The following is a 15,346-nucleotide window of genomic DNA, read 5'->3' as shown; positions in this document are numbered from 1 at the left end:
TTTTCCAGTGCAACAGAATATTGGGAGTGTAACAGACAAGCTTTGACTTTTATGGCCCCCGGAAAATCTCGTCCCAACCCCCTTGAACCTGCCATTCTGGCACCCCATCTGAGCTCTCTGGCCACTGCCTTGTCTGCTTGGGAAAACTTTAGCAAATTGCCATTTTGGCATTTAGCTGCAGCAGGCGGAGACGGCACCCCGCCGCCAGTTTTCTTACATTTGAGAGATTATTTTGTCGTGGTCCTTTCGCTTTTCGCATTTAATTCCCTTTGCGCCGCGCCGCCCCGCTGCCCATCCGCCCACCAACGATCGAAGTTCGTGGGCCGCAGTCGAAATTCCGCTTGTAATTTGCATGCCGCGAGTGCCACACCCACTCGCCCAACGCGCGCCCCTTTTCGCAGGTCTTTACGCATTTACGTATCGTTAGGGTTCCCGGTGACTTTTTGCGGCCTCCCGCCTGCCAACGTAGAATAAACAATGCCCGTGCCCCCTCGACAACTTCCTGTTTCCTGTGCCACGCAAATTTCCAAGTAGATCCAGACCCACAAACATCAACAGGCGGGCAAACAACCCGGGCAACCTTTTCTCATTTCCTTTGTGAGCCCGAGTGTAGACGTCCTATATATATAGTATGGGTATAGTATAGGCGCAACTTGTTGCTGGCTGTTGCCTCCCAGCTATCGCAAAAAGCAATTTCATGCCAATGCGATGAATTGACAGCGACAGCAGGAGCAGCAAGTGCCGGATAGCGAAAGGAGCGACCTCGTCTGCTGCCGCCGGCGTTTGATCCTGATAACCCAGCACACACGGGCGGACAGGTGTACCATATGAGCAGATGGAGCAGGTGGAGCCGGTGGAATATGTGGCATAGGTGGGTCCGGGCCGACTGCCGACGACCTCTATTCGTCCAATCCATTCCAGATGCCCAGCTCTTCATTACGCTTATGGGGCAGGACGCAAAACGGACGCATCCGATGGCGGAGTACGGCCACTCACAACCTTTAATGCCACTAACAGGTAATAGGTTTCTTTGCTTTTTCAGGATATATCCGTTTCTTTTTTACACATATTTCGAGCAACTGAGGTTGTTAAAAATACACGGAAGAACAAAATAATGGAACTAAGTTTATAGGACTTTGCCTAAATCCGCTCTTTTTAATAGATTTAAGTAGCTATTGAGATTAATATTACGAAATTGTTTAATATTAAAATATTACAAGATAGTAACATAATGATTGCTTAACTGCTGTGGGACGTTCATGTCATGTAGTTACTTCCTAAACGTAGCAGTTGATAAATGGCTTTTAAGAATCTCATTTCATTATTATTGTTGCGGAAGTTAAATTTCAGAACATTGGTGTCCATCGGAATGTTAGGGTATGCGAGATGTCGACATGGCCAGTCCTGCTAATGTTTACCTAGTCCCTCGTTCCACCGTGCAAATAATCATACTTCAAAGGCAATAAATCGTTATTTAAATTTCATTTTCCTGCTGCTGCTTAAAGTTTCATTTCGTAAATTTCAGCTGCGTCGCCGCGTCGGGAATCCCTGCCAAGGATCCAGCTGAATCCTGGCTGGCGTTGGAACAGTGGGTGGAAAGTATGCTTTAAAAATTCGGCTTATTTGGTTATGAATCCCCCGAGAGTGACGGCTAGCGGCGCGAATATTTCTTCATCTGCCATGCGAGAATACCTGAGTGTTTGTTTGTTTGTTTGTTTGTTTGTGCGTCTGAGTGGCCCGGCCCTTTTTTTCTTTTATATTTTTTCGTTTTTTTTTTTCTTTTTGAGGTGGCTTGGCACTAGGCACACATCCATACACTCACAAGTGCGCAGATGGCCAACAGCTTTTGGCCCTAAAAAATTGTATGTACTCTGGCATCCTTTATGATCCCTTTTCCGGCTAGATCTTAAGGTCCGTTGCGGAGGACAGAGTAATCCGTTCGGTAAAGTAAAAGGATAATGCAGTGTGTCGTTATCCCGTGTGCTATATAATCGATGGGAAATTCGAGATACGATGGGCATGGCTGTCCAGTTGGACATCTTTAACAAGATTCATACCTGTCCCCGCGTTTAATTAACACCAATATATATTAACACAATATCCACCCCCAAATTTAATTGTGCGCCTGGCATTTAGCTGTACGGCATATACCACCAGCTTAAGCGGGATAATGGTTAAGCTCTTAATCGATTTTTGTCGACTCTCCAGCGACTCGATTATGATTGCGATGCGGCAAGAGATGCGGGGTCATGGGCCATCCTTGGAACCCTCAATGACTTTCGCGTGCCCAATGCCAACGTTGCTTATTTTCATAAGAATTTACACTGCCCGGGAGGCTGGTGCTGCTGATTAAAGAATGCGCCGGGTTGGGGATATTCATTTAGGCTTGTTTATTGAACTTGGAATTAGTTTGATTTGGCCACTGACGACAACGGCGAAGGACGAAGGTGAAGCGAAGCAATCTCTGCTCAAAAGGAAACCATTTGCATGATGATCTCCGGGCGTCAGCTCCTCGGTGCGTTAAATGTAATAAAATAAGCTCATTAAAATTATGAGACCTATCAGGTGGCGGGGTTGGTGAGCCGTCAAAGTTTCGCCGATAAATCTCTGGGAGAGAGGTTCGTTGCCATGGCATTGTCAGGAATGCGAGTCCTCTGATTTTGGGCCATCAATCAGAGCCGGATTGTCAACTTTTCAGCATCTCCGACCGACATCTTCGTAAGTTAATTACGGCCATCCAGCGACTGCCGATTGATTCTCCGATTCTCGGAAAAACCAATATTGTGTCGGAGTGTTTCGGGTCGCAGGAGCGTGAAATCCGGCCAAGTTTCGGGTGCGATTGACAACAAGCACTTAACACATTTCCACCCGCGTGCTGCCCCCGCTATAATGAACCACAAGTGCGCAACAGCTGAGATCTGAGAAGGACAGGACTTCGGGACCAGTCGCATCAGTTGGCATTGAATTTGCGGCTGCACCCCGTGACCCCTGACCCCTGCAAAGGAAACACAAGTTAGTTACAGAGCGTCCTTGTCCTTTATTTATCGAATGAAGAGATCGAGTCGTGGTGAGGGGAGACAGGATGGTTAGGAAGGCGGAGTTGGAGGTGAAGGAAAGTTTGATACACCAAACAAGTAATCGGATTTTATCTTCGTGTACTCTAATTAATTTGCTTTTCTGCAGCCTCATCTCGGTGACGGGCAAAAGCGTACAATTGTGGATTATACTATGCAACACAAAAATGATTCTCAGTTGAGGGTTCCCTTCAGTTGTACAGCGCTGCTTTGCTTTGTCTTTGTTTGGAAAAATATAAATATACATCGATCTTTACACATACACACATACATATATATTTTTATATATATATATATATATAGGGTTTTTCTTGGATATCTTTATAGCTACGCTTTAAGCCAATTGTCATGGTTAAGTGGTAGCGGTACAATTTCATCGTTTTTAAATGACATTTCACAATAAATTCGGTGGGAGTTCATAGCTGGCTTTGATTCGATTGTGGATTCCTCAGCAATTTGATTAGCAAATCAATTTAGTCCCGACTGCGGACCACGCGGCGTATGCGCGATGCAGATTGCCACAGTGCGGCTGCGAAATATTTGAATTTTCGCCAGCCAGCCAGGCTTTTTGCATTGCGTTGCGTAGCGTTGCAAATTAAAACTTTCGCCGGAGCAACTTTCTGTTTTGTTTGCTAAATGTTAAAAATGATAAAGTGCACTCGACAGAAAGGCGGACGTGAAGGATGTGAAGCGAAAGGAAAGGGGTAGAGCAAACATGAGTGCACAGCTGTCGAGTGCTCGACTTTGGACGAGCCCGGTGGCCAGGCCTTCAATCCCACTCCCGTTCGGATCCTCGCGTTCCCCCTTTAATGTGTAAGTTTGCGTATGAAAATAGTTAGAGATACGTTTGGTTTTGCTTGCCTTTCGCATTTTGTAAAAGGTATTTTTCAAATATAAGCGTATGAGTTCAGAAGTGTTAGAAGTTCCATCCGAGCACGGTCGTAAATATATGTGTATATGTATCTATCTCTAAATATATATATATAATGTATAATATAGGTACACGTAAAGATACACATCAATATACTCGTAGTAACGTCTGAGTGAAGTACTTTGATTAAATGGTATTCTCTTTAGTTTTGCTTTGTTTTTATGTTTTTTGTTTTGTTTTTTGTTTGGCTTAGATTAACAACAGTCAACATTCAACAGTCATTCCGATATGAGATATTCGTCAATTGGAAGAATTTTTTTTGCGAAGCAGGTGGAGCGTTTAGTTTAGTAACCCTAGCCTAGACAATATACTTATCCGATAGAGGTCACGTGTATATGTATATGCTGCTTATGGCCACTATGTGTATACATAAATCAACATCTATAAAGTTTCTCTCGTCCTTTGGGAACTGCTCCTCAAGCGTTTCAATTGACAGCGCATTATTGGAATTGAAGTTATTCGCATTGGAACACATATATGTATGTATATGCAAGTACGCATTAAAAAGTACACCTATAAATAAATAGTTCTATGGCCTCGCCCACTTGGAGGCCACACACGCCTCGTTGGATCAATGGATCATTGGATCGGGGCTTATCAATCGTGACCTTCGGCACCCAAGTTGGAGGAGCGTCTGGCTGCGATAAGCCAATCCAAAACATCCGCCATAAACAAGCCGACTATCGCCGAATCTGGAGGCCTGACCACAGCCAATGACTTGCTGAAAAGCAAGACCCGGCATTAAACTTTTAATATACGGAGCCCAACAAAGGAGATGAACACATCCCTCCGCCCGTTTTCTGCGGTCCCATCTGAATGGCATTTGGAATATTTCGCCCCGCAGCCGCTTTTGATAAAAATTCGCTTTTGTATACAGTTTTGTGGCATAATTTTGGCCCAGGAATGCCGGGCGATAAAACGAAGACATCGAGGTTGGCTCAGCACATGTGATTGGGTTTTGCCTGGGGGATATCTTTATAGCACATGCAGATTCTCGCAGCTCTTCGACTTGGAGATGTCGCTGAGGCAGATCTTCTGCAGCAGTTCCTTGGCCAAGTGCAGCGATATGTGGGTGCGGGAAGTCTTCATCTTCGAGGCGGTGGCCTTTTTCTCCCGCTTCTCTTTCAGCCGCATCTGTTTTATAGTGTAAGAATGAAAAATGGTATAAAGAAATATTCTTAAAGGCATCTTCCTCAAAACAGCAATATTTGTAGACCTTAGATTAAGTTTTCAAATGTCAAAATGTATTTTATGTGTAATCAAGACATCCCTTTATTATTTTTTATATACAACCTTGTCTACCAGTATCGGAAATATCTTACTCCGAGTTAAGTAACAATACCCAATCACCTAATCAAGTTTGCTGACCAAGTTTCCTTCGGTCCCGCTTACCGCACCATTTTCATTAATTAGTGAGCCGATCCGGAAGCAGTAACCCAACCCGAAAACCAACCCAACCCGCAGCAGCGTGGTAAATCCATTTAACTCCATTTCCTGCACAATTTCGCCATGCATCGGTGGGTTGCGTGTGGTTGGCACCTTGCCCCAACGACCGCAGCCCCACTGCCCCACTTCCTCTCTGCCCCCCAATGGTCCGCTTGTCCTAGCTTTTCACCTCCGACTCACCTGCTTCAATATGCCGACGAGCAGCTCATCGACGTTGTGCTGTATGCCGCTAGACGTCTCAATAAATTTGGCATCGCGTGAGGCGGCCAGCGCTTTGCCCTCTTGGGGAAGCAAGAGTGAATTGGGGAATAATGAAATGAAATCAAGCCATCATAATTAAGACCCCCCGGACTTACCCTGTGATGTGATAAGCCGGGCGCGGGCCAGATCCGCCTTGTTGCCCACCAGTATGACAGCCTTGTCCTTGGTGTAGTTCTCCTGCCACAGGTAATTTATGATTTCCTCGGCCACGCGGAAGGAGCTGCGATCCACCACCGAGAAGACCACGACGCAGCCATGTGGCTCATATGTGGATAGGGAGTTCTCCACGCTCATCTCAACGCTTGGATGGTCGATGAAGACCATGTCCGACTCCTCATCGTCCAGCAGCACGCTCACCGTCTTCTCGCCGAACTCGTCGTCTAAAACTCAAATCAGAATTAAACTCTAAAGACGACAGTGGCAGCCGGGAAGCTAGGGGTCAGGTACACACATAGGTTCCAGCTAGGGGTCACTCGGCTACTCACTGCGCTCTGCGGATCGTCCCCGAGGTACCCGGACCATAACCCGGACCCACTTTGGCATACAACTTACCCAGGCTGGCGTCATAGGTGTGCATGTACTCCGACGTCATGAACTGATTGACCAGCGCCGTCTTGCCCACGCCGGCATCGCCCAGCATCACGACGCGGTAGCGGGCGGGCGGAGGTGGATCCAAATTCTCCGAGTCATCCGGTGTTGCCGGCAGCGAATCCACATTGGCATAGCCCGCTCCGCAACAGCTGCCCTCGAATGGGGAACGTTCGCTGGCCCGGCTGTTTGTCGAGTTGACGCTGGTGTTGCTTCGCGATCTCCGCGAGATTATCGAGTCGCCACAGTTAACCACGTTGCCCTTGCTGATGGAGAAGTGACGCAGGCGGTACAGGTCATCACTGGCACGCGGATTGTACGGTCGCTCTGGAAGGGAACAGACTCGCGGACGCACATGGTCGGGAACTGAGACGAGGAAAAAAAAGAAAATTAAGAATAATCATAGACAGACAATGAAAAACAAAATCATTCTCACCTGGCAACTCGAGAAAGTTCGATGTTCTACGCTGGCGACCGCGATTCGAACTCTGGAAGGCCAGTGGTCCAACATCGTCGTTGGAAACGATGGAGGCATTGGAGCAGGCGCTCTTCATCGACTCACGGGAACTTCGCCGGCTGGCCAAGTAGGCCAGTCCACCTTTGGAGCTGCCCCGGCGTCGCGGTTTATGCTCCACATGGGCCTTCGGCTTGTTGGGCTTGCAGCCACTTAGCTCGTGTTCAGCATCTTGGGTCAGGTCACTGGTGGATTTGCGGTAGCGAAGTGAGACCACGCTATCGGAACAGGTACGATCCAGCGTGGAGTGGGAGCTGTGGAGCACCTGGTAGCCGGGATTGGAGGTGATGTTGATGGCATGGCGACGTTGGCGCCGTAATTGCGGCTGTCCAGCCTCTTGCTCCATTTCCGGCTCCGTAAAGCTAAAGCTGGTGGTGGTGTGGGTCACCATGGTGCTATTGGTATGCTGGGTACCCGTCTCGCCGGATTCCATAGACAGCTGCGTGCAGTCTGTGACGCAGGAGTCGCGCTTCAAGCCATAATAACTTCCTCCAGCCGAGCTTGATCCTGCAGCCGCACTTAGGTTTCTCGCCTCGATCTTGCTGATCACCGGTAGTTCCCACTCATCTCTCTGCCGCTTGTTTGGTCCTCCTTGGGCGTAACCTCCACCTCCTGCTCCGCCCATGGCCATAGCCACCGCCATGCTCTCATCCACGCCTGTCGTAGTCAATTGGGGAACGGGATCCAGTGGGGTCTTTGTTCTCATTAACTTTTTGGAACCCTGTCGACGTGGCGAACTGGGTGGATCATAGTAGAGAGCTCCATCGTCTGGCGAGATCGGTTCGTAGTACTCGAACTTCCTTCCGTGACTGGGACTCACTGCATCAAAGACGAACTGGCACTGCGACTTGGGACTGCGGGCAGTGGTGCGTCCACTGAGCAGAGATGCCGAATCATCTATCGATCCCGATGGGGGCGTCTGATAATAGGAGCTGGGCGTGGAGCTACTGACATCATCACAACTGTCTTGGGCAAAGGTGGTGGTGATCTTGGGACTCCTCGGGGTATCATATCCTCCATAGTTATAGCTCGACGTCGGACCTCCATGGTATTGCCTGTTAGGGGTGTCGAATCCCAATATAACTTGTCCAGATCTAATTTGGAATCTTACCTGGGCAGCTTGGGAGTGGCTCCTTTGCAGGGCAGCGGATTGCTGGCAGCGCGAGCAGGTACTTTGTGGTGCGAGGAGTGGGGATGGCCATAGGATCCTCCACCGACAGCTCCCTCGTCCCAGCTGCGCTGTTGCTGGGCCATTTCACGACTACTGGATGGTTAAACATGAATTACTCAGTGCACTAAGAGTAAAATCTAAGCACAATCAAAAATACCTAACATAATGCAGAACCCCATGATTACCTATAATAACTCTTTTTTTCAACATATTACTAGCAATTTATTAAGATAGTGATTGCTCTATTCTTAAGAATTGGCGTAAAATATGTTCAAAGTAAATCAATTTATCCCTGTTCATGTGGCAGGATGAGATGAGATGGGTAGATGAGATGGTAACGACTCGCTGATGGCCAACTCATGTGTAAATATCATGGGCCATTACTCATCCTCATCATGCACACACACAAAAGTGCGTCCTGGCCGTCCGGGGCATTGCCCAAACGAGCACAAAGTAAACATAATTTATGGCTTTATCTGTATTTAATCAAAATAATGAAAAGCGGACCATAGCAGCCGGGCATTATAAAGACCGCGCCCACTAGCCCACAAGTCCGAATAGCCAGCAAAAACAGGGCGACGAGTGTTGTGGCCGCAAGTCATTTTCCGACTTTGGTCAGAGAGCAGGAAGACATAAAGACCCGGGGAAGTGCTCTATTTGGCCTGGCAATTATTGTTAAATGTGCGTTCTCCATCGGATGGTGGCGTAAGTGGCCGCCCCTATTATCGCTCCACATCCCCCATCCGCCCATCCTCCCATCCTCCCAGGCACCCAACCACACCCACTAGCTGTCAGCACATTCACACACCACTGGATGCTAACTTATGCAAAAGTTGGCAACAATCCGCTTGCGGGAAACTTCATGTTGTTGTTTGGGGCGGTAAGAAAGTTCCCTCTAATGGGATTTGCCAGCCTCGAGTTTGAGTTGCAGCCGCGAACTGTTGCCTACATTTTGGGGGCGCCCTCGGACTTGATTATGGCGGCAGATGGCAAGTGATGGCCATTTCTTTAGCTCCTATTGAGCCGGCAAGTGGTTTTCCATGCCCCGCATAGGGGTTATGTTGGCCAGCACTTTAGTTTTACGATAGCGGAACATCCCGTGGCGATTGCTGCACTTATATGAGGCAGCTCGCAGCTCCCGTGCCTCATTGCTGTTGCATGCATATGCTGCAGTTGCCGCTGCTCCCGGCCGTTCACTTGTCTGTGCCCCCGGGACACGTGGCTCGTTCGAATTTCCACTTTCTACTGCTGGCTCACGTCCGACCTGCGGGCCATTATTATCTATCGTGTGTACAAATAGCCCTGACACCCACACCCGAACAGAATACGACACACATATCCATATGCGTGAGTACGTGCCCATAAGGGAAAGCAAATAGTGCGGAATAACCATAGTCGAATACCTGGTAGTTTACCTGTTGGATGCGGACCTTTGCGGTTTTATGCCACTCAGTACTCCATTCCGTATAAAATTCGGCATATTTTTGATGATTAAATCTCAGTTCCGTTCATTGGAACTTTATATTTGTATGTGATTTATCAACGATTTAACACCTAAAACAAATGTATATTCCCATTTCATATTGCTATGTTCAATATAAGAGTACTCATCTTGTGAGAAGTTTTATTTATAATGCTTTTACTTCATGAGACGAAGTTTGCCGAACTCAAAACTCAAAGTGACTTAACTCTTGCGTAGACTGTCTGGACTAAATTTAAATGCATATTCATGAAGTGAAAAGTTGGTCGTTTAAAAGTTTTCACTTAAGTCCTTGAATCTTTGGGACAATCTTTTCGTAAATTCCACTTACAAGGCATCAATTATTCGAGTGATTGATTCAAGTGTTTGGCAACTTGTTGTTTCACTACCACTGCCAGCTCTTCGCTTTTCCGTATACCCATCGTTTTTTTTTTCGTTGTATTTTGCATTTCACGTAATATAATGGCGTGTTGCCACCGCAACGAATCGAACCCAGCCGACCAATGGGGATGGATCGAGGGGGGGATATGGTTCGAGGATGATAACAAAATGTTGACGGAAAAGTGGCCAAGAGTCCAGGGCTCACCTGACCCACTCCTTCTCGCTCTGGCCAACAGGTTTCGCCATTGCGAGAATCTGCAGACAACAAATCAATAGGAATATCTGTCGTTCTCACTCACGTTCTCTTTTGGGCGCATTCAAGTCCTCAGCAGTTCGGTCCGCATCGGCTTTTTTCAATGCGGAATTGTGTATGCATAAAGGCCAACGAGTTGGGGGGCCTTGAGGGGATTTTTTGGCCAGCTTATTGTATTACACCAGGGTCCTGATGCCCGGATGGGTTGCCGAGAAAAGGTAAGCTTGTGTAAGATAATAATTGCTACAGATTTCTGAATTCTAAAGGAAATGTGAGCCCTTGGTTCTGGCAGCAGATGGAATTATTGATGGATTCCATTGACTTTAAACCGAGTTGCGCTACCTGAGCCCATAACTTATGCATGGCAGGGAGCGATGTGTGGATAATTTGAATGGGGTTAAGCCCCATTTGCATATACAAATGCCAATGCGTGGGCTGGGCTTCAATCAGGTTTATGGCTTCGGGTCCGCCTGCACTGGCACCTCTTTGCTTTTCCGCTTTTCTACTCTTCGCTTTCCGTTTTCCGTCTGCGGCTCTTCCTTTAGCGCCCTTGGTGCTCCGGCTGGCCATCATCATTTCTCATTCGAGTACAAGGTGGCCGGAGTAATGACTCTTCCTGCACGGACCGTCATTAAATTGCAGGCCTCCATCGCGTCATAGAGAAGTTCTCGGGACAACCCTTTGGTAAACTTTGCTTGTAATTAAGCCCGCACCCGTTAAACGCATACTTAACACCACCCACCCAGCCTACTATTCAGACCCCAACTGTCCCCACCTTCCGGCCCAGCCACCCATGCCGACGGGGCACTTTCACCCCCTGTCTCTGCTGTAAAAATAAACTGAGTGTGTGCACAACACAAACAGGGAAAGTCCATAAAACACTTAAGATCTAGGAGTACGAGTATGTATACGGCTGATGGTGGAAGGGGGGTGTTGCTGGTTCTGGGCTGGTCAGTTCGCAAATTACAAATCCTGGCCAAAGTCACGTCGCAAGTTGGTCATTAGCCGCCACTTGAGTCCCGAAGCTCCGCCCACGCATCGATTTTATTGCAGCACATAATTCTTGAGGCCGGGGCCATTTGTGCAAATCTCATGTTGATGGCATATTAAGTGACCTCCGGGCCGCTTTTCAAACACCCCAGCCCCCTCACCACCTCGCCACCCAAGCGCGCAATCCACATTTGATGCCCCAGGCGCCTGCCAATTTGCACTTTAAACGGCCGGCGGGTGGGCACAAAGTGACGTCGTTAGATAGACAGAAATGGCGCAAACTTACGTGTAATTAGACGCGTCTGGGCGCGAGGATTAGCAATTAAGCGAATGTCCTGTGAGCGCAACAAGTGCCGCTGAAGGAGAGGTCTTTACAAAAAGGACGAAGTGCCGTTGAAAGAGACACAGGACACGAGTAATCCCAGCTGGGGGCTGGGTGCTTAGGGGACGGGGTTGGGTGGGCAATTGCCGTTCGGGGGCAAAGTGAGAGCAGCGCATAAATCAACATGTCAAATCGCAGCTTACAAAGTGCCGTACAAACACACACACACACACACAGATCCCGCGCTCATTTAAACACACCCACTAAGACAGAGGGAAACTCACTTTTACTCCGCGTGCCGCATTACAGTTTAATGTTTACCATTTTCATCAAATTTGTCGGATAATTCGGTCTGTTATAGCAACTTGGCTAATTGTTCAACACCAACAATGCCACCGCGACAAACATCAGCACACCGATACTGGTACACCATCACCATCACATTCACTAGCACAAACACCACCACAAATAGCACAACACACACCGACGAGCAACAGTTTGCACGGCCAGCCGCTCGGGGCTTTCTGCACTTCCGTTTCCGCTGGCGACTGCCGCTCTCACGAACTTCCGCCCGGTCGAAGCTGCGGCGGCGGCTGCTCGAGCTGAACTGTGGTGCCCACCGATTCTTGGCTGCCTTTTTCCTGGCTCCCGATTCCTGTGAATCCGAAGTGCTGGAAAAGCTCCGACTGTTGAGCTTTTCGCGGCCTTCCATTGGGCTGGAAAATGGAGCCGAGGAAAGCTAGCGAATGCAGTGGATAGCCGTTGCAGGAGATGATTGGGAAATCATCTAGCGGTTTCATCTTATATAAGGCAAGTGGGAAAAATTTAACTTAATTTATTTCTATAATCTTGGCAAATTAACACCATAAATTAGGATTTTGAAAAATATTAAAAGTCTTAGTTATGAAACAAGAGCAAGACTAGTTACAAGTGTCACATTTTATAATTATAACATTTGAAATTTATTTAGCAATCATTTAAAAATCCTAAAACGTATTAAAACTTGTTTATCTATTTAACTGATTGTTTGAAGCGTTAATAAATAAATCATGCAGCTATAAAGCATTTATTAGTATATTAACTATTGTATATATACTGTTTAGAATGTTCACAACATTCAAAAATCCAAGTTTGTGATAAATAAATACTCATATAGGATGTAGGTTATAAAATCGTGTTGTTTTATTTTTTTTTTAATTTTCTCTGTTTGTATGGCCTACTTGCTAATCTTATGGCTGCTTATATAATAAATAGTTTGGAAGTCTTCGGCTTAAGAACTAGAGAAACGACTAAATAAGGTATTGGGGACAGGTATTTAGGACAGGTTAACAAATTGGGTTGGTGATGGGGTCAGTACGGGATAGCACAGTGGGTGAGCAGGTGTGTGGGCAGGTAAAGATGCTGTAGATGGGACTCTCCTCATTGATCCTTCTTACAGGTTGTCTACGCGGGAAGATAGCTCGTCCAGCTGCTGGTAAATGCTGGCCGGAAGATCGGCGCCCACCTGTGACTCGAAGTAGGTGCGAATATCCTTGACCTCCTGCGACCAGAACTCCTTGGGCAGCGAGAAGATCTCCTTCACGTCCACCTTATCCTTCATGCCATCGAGGTTTAGGGCACCCTCGGCGGGAATGTGTCCAATGGCCGAGTCCACGTAGCAGGATTCGCCATTGACCCTGCGCAGGATCCATTCCAGCACACGGGAGTTCTCTCCGTATCCGGGCCACATGAACTTGCCCTCGGCACTCTTGCGGAACCAGTTGACGTGGAAGATCTTTGGCACCTGACCACGCTTCTCCATGCTCAGCCAGTGGGCCACGTAGTCGCCAAAGTTGTAGCCAAAGAAGGGCCTCATGGCGAACGGATCGTGCATGATCACCTTGCCCTTGTGCTCGGCCGCAGCAGTGGCCTCACTCCTCATGGCTGCTCCAATGAAGACTCCGTGGGTCCAGTCCCGAGCCTCATAGATTAGGGGCACTCCGGCGGGACGACGTCCTCCGAAGAGCATGGCGGAGATGGGCACTCCCGCCGGATCTTCCCAGGCTTCATCGATAATCGGGCACTGGGCGGCTGGAGTGCAGAAGCGGGAGTTGGGATGCGCAGCGGGCTTGCCGGAATCCTTGGTCCAGGGTTTGCCCAACCAGTCAGTGATTTGGACATTGGGAGCCAGACTGCTTTCCATGCCCTCCCAGAACACACCGCCATCAGAGGTGGAGGCCACGTTCGTGAAGATGGTGTTCTTGAAAACAGTGTTCATGGCAATGGGATTGGTCTCCATTGAGGTTCCTGGAGCCACACCAAAGAATCCATTCTCTGGGTTGATGGCACGCAGCACTCCCTGCGAGTCAAACTTCATCCACGCAATGTCGTCGCCCACGCATTCCACCTTGTAGTTGGCCAACGAGGGATTCAGCATGGCCAGATTGGTCTTGCCACAGGCCGAGGGAAAGGCGGCAGTGATGTACTTCTTCTCGCCCTTGGGATCGGTGATGCCCAGAATCAACATGTGCTCGGCCAGCCAGCCCTCCTGCTTGGCAATGGTGCTGCCAATCCTCAGGGCGAAGCACTTCTTGCCCAGCAGCGAGTTGCCGCCGTAGCCCGATCCGTAAGACACAATAAGGTTCTCGGCGGGCTTGTGCAGGATGATGGTGCGTTCGGGATCACAAGGCCAGGATGGCTGCTCCACCTGTCCGTTGGCAGGGGCGCCCACAGAGTGTAGGGCGCGGACGAATTCCTCCTTCTTGGCCAGCTGGCGCAAGACAGCGGCTCCCATGCGTGTCATGATCCTCATGGAGGCCACCACGTAAGCAGAGTCCGTCAGTTCGATTCCGATCTTAGAGAGCGGGGAGCCCACAGGACCCATGCTGAAGGGCACCACGTACATGGTGCGACCCTTCATGCAGCCGGGGAATCGCTGCTGCACTGCAGCATCCATGTCGCTGGGCGAGATCCAGTTGCCCAGGGTTCCCTTGACACCCTCCACTGGAGTGGGAATCGTCTCCTCCCGCCGCTCGGTGCAGATGAAAGTGCGCGACTCGACGCGGGCCACATCCGCCGGATTGGTGCGGGCCAGCCAGCAATTGTCGTACTTGGGCAGCGGCACAATGGTGCCAGCCTCCAAGAGGCTCTTGATGAGCACCTTGTTCTCCTGCTCGCTGCCATCGCAGATGTGCACCTGGTCGGGCTGGCAGAGGGCGATGCCCTCCTCCACGAAGGCACGGACACCGGTGGTCAGCAAATCCACATTTCCATAGGAGATGGGAATGCCACGGATGTGGCTGTACAGACCGCAATTGTCCTGGCGCAGCTTGTGCAACTGGGGCAGACCGCAGACATTGCCGGAGCTAAAGAGAAAGAGAGAGATAAAAGGGAAGTGGGTTATTAAAATTGCAATTTAATTAACTGACTTCGATAGTGGGACCCCAAATAATGGACTGCATTAAAAATTAATTGCCATTAAAATCCCCCATTGAATGCGTTTCGAGTGACCTCTTTAATGTATACTTACATAATTTTGCTTTGTTCAATGAGCTCAGGCATTTTGTTTGTGTTGTTTTTTATGAATTTTTCTCGAAAAAAAGTTTGGAATATTTTTATTAGATTTTTCTGCGCGTGAAAGGGTTTTTGGCACTTTGCTTAATTCGCTTATCACAATTTGAGTAATTATCACAATTAGTGTTCTACTGTCGAGGACTTTGCGTTCATATGTTCTTCCACAGTTTTTTGTCAAACATCAACTTGATTTTCAGACCACTGAAAGTAGGCTTTTCACTTGATCTTTCCATTTACTCTGGCCACGAGTAACTGATGCCAACTGCTCCGATCCGGGGCCTTTTATACCCAGCCGGCGACGCCTGGCCATCGAGGCGACTAGAACAAGTCGGCCGATCGCCACGCAAATCGGGTTTTACGATCGCCTCGCCGAGTGAGAGGGT

General features: G+C 48.5%; 3 protein-coding genes and 1 long non-coding RNA gene across 5 annotated transcripts; all 4 read right to left on the bottom strand.

The window, feature by feature from the left end:
- Nucleotides 1-3,019: 3,019 nt before the first annotated feature.
- Rgk2 (Rad, Gem/Kir family member 2) lies at nucleotides 3,020-12,404 on the bottom strand. Of its 2 annotated transcripts, none has more exons than NM_137498.3 (7): nucleotides 11,696-12,404; nucleotides 7,926-8,078; nucleotides 6,737-7,869; nucleotides 6,265-6,666; nucleotides 5,808-6,092; nucleotides 5,632-5,732; nucleotides 3,020-5,139 (listed from the first exon to the last, which is right to left on the bottom strand). In NM_137498.3, the coding sequence occupies exons 2-7, from the start codon at nucleotides 8,066-8,068 to the stop codon at nucleotides 4,981-4,983; spliced, it is 2,223 nt and encodes a 740-aa protein (NP_611342.1). In that variant the 5' UTR covers nucleotides 8,069-8,078; nucleotides 11,696-12,404; the 3' UTR covers nucleotides 3,020-4,980. The 2 variants fall into 2 exon arrangements, with proteins under 2 accessions (NP_611342.1, NP_001286577.1); NM_001299648.1 differs by having other exon boundaries at nucleotides 5,808-6,098; nucleotides 7,926-8,075; nucleotides 11,696-12,020.
- On the bottom strand, nucleotides 9,535-10,845 carry lncRNA:CR46271 (long non-coding RNA:CR46271). Its single transcript, NR_133131.1, has one exon. It is a non-coding gene; the product is annotated as a long non-coding RNA:CR46271 (long non-coding RNA).
- Nucleotides 12,405-12,572: 168 nt separating the features above from the next.
- CG45087 (uncharacterized protein) lies at nucleotides 12,573-15,222 on the bottom strand. The gene is made up of 2 exons (NM_001299647.1): nucleotides 14,920-15,222; nucleotides 12,573-14,755 (listed from the first exon to the last, which is right to left on the bottom strand). Exon 1 carries the CDS (start codon nucleotides 15,194-15,196, stop codon nucleotides 15,113-15,115), a length of 84 nt encoding a protein of 27 aa, NP_001286576.1. The 5' UTR covers nucleotides 15,197-15,222; the 3' UTR covers nucleotides 12,573-14,755; nucleotides 14,920-15,112.
- Nucleotides 12,573-15,222, bottom strand: Pepck1 (Phosphoenolpyruvate carboxykinase 1). The gene is made up of 2 exons (NM_079060.3): nucleotides 14,920-15,222; nucleotides 12,573-14,755 (listed from the first exon to the last, which is right to left on the bottom strand). The coding sequence occupies exons 1-2, from the start codon at nucleotides 14,949-14,951 to the stop codon at nucleotides 12,844-12,846; spliced, it is 1,944 nt and encodes a 647-aa protein (NP_523784.2). The 5' UTR covers nucleotides 14,952-15,222; the 3' UTR covers nucleotides 12,573-12,843.
- Nucleotides 15,223-15,346: the final 124 nt, after the last annotated feature.

Source organism: Drosophila melanogaster, chromosome 2R (assembly GCF_000001215.4).
Source record: "Drosophila melanogaster chromosome 2R".
Classification (NCBI taxonomy): domain Eukaryota; kingdom Metazoa; phylum Arthropoda; class Insecta; order Diptera; family Drosophilidae; genus Drosophila; species Drosophila melanogaster.
The sequence above is the reverse complement of the archived record's forward strand: the minus strand, read 5'-3'. Positions and strand labels throughout refer to the sequence as shown.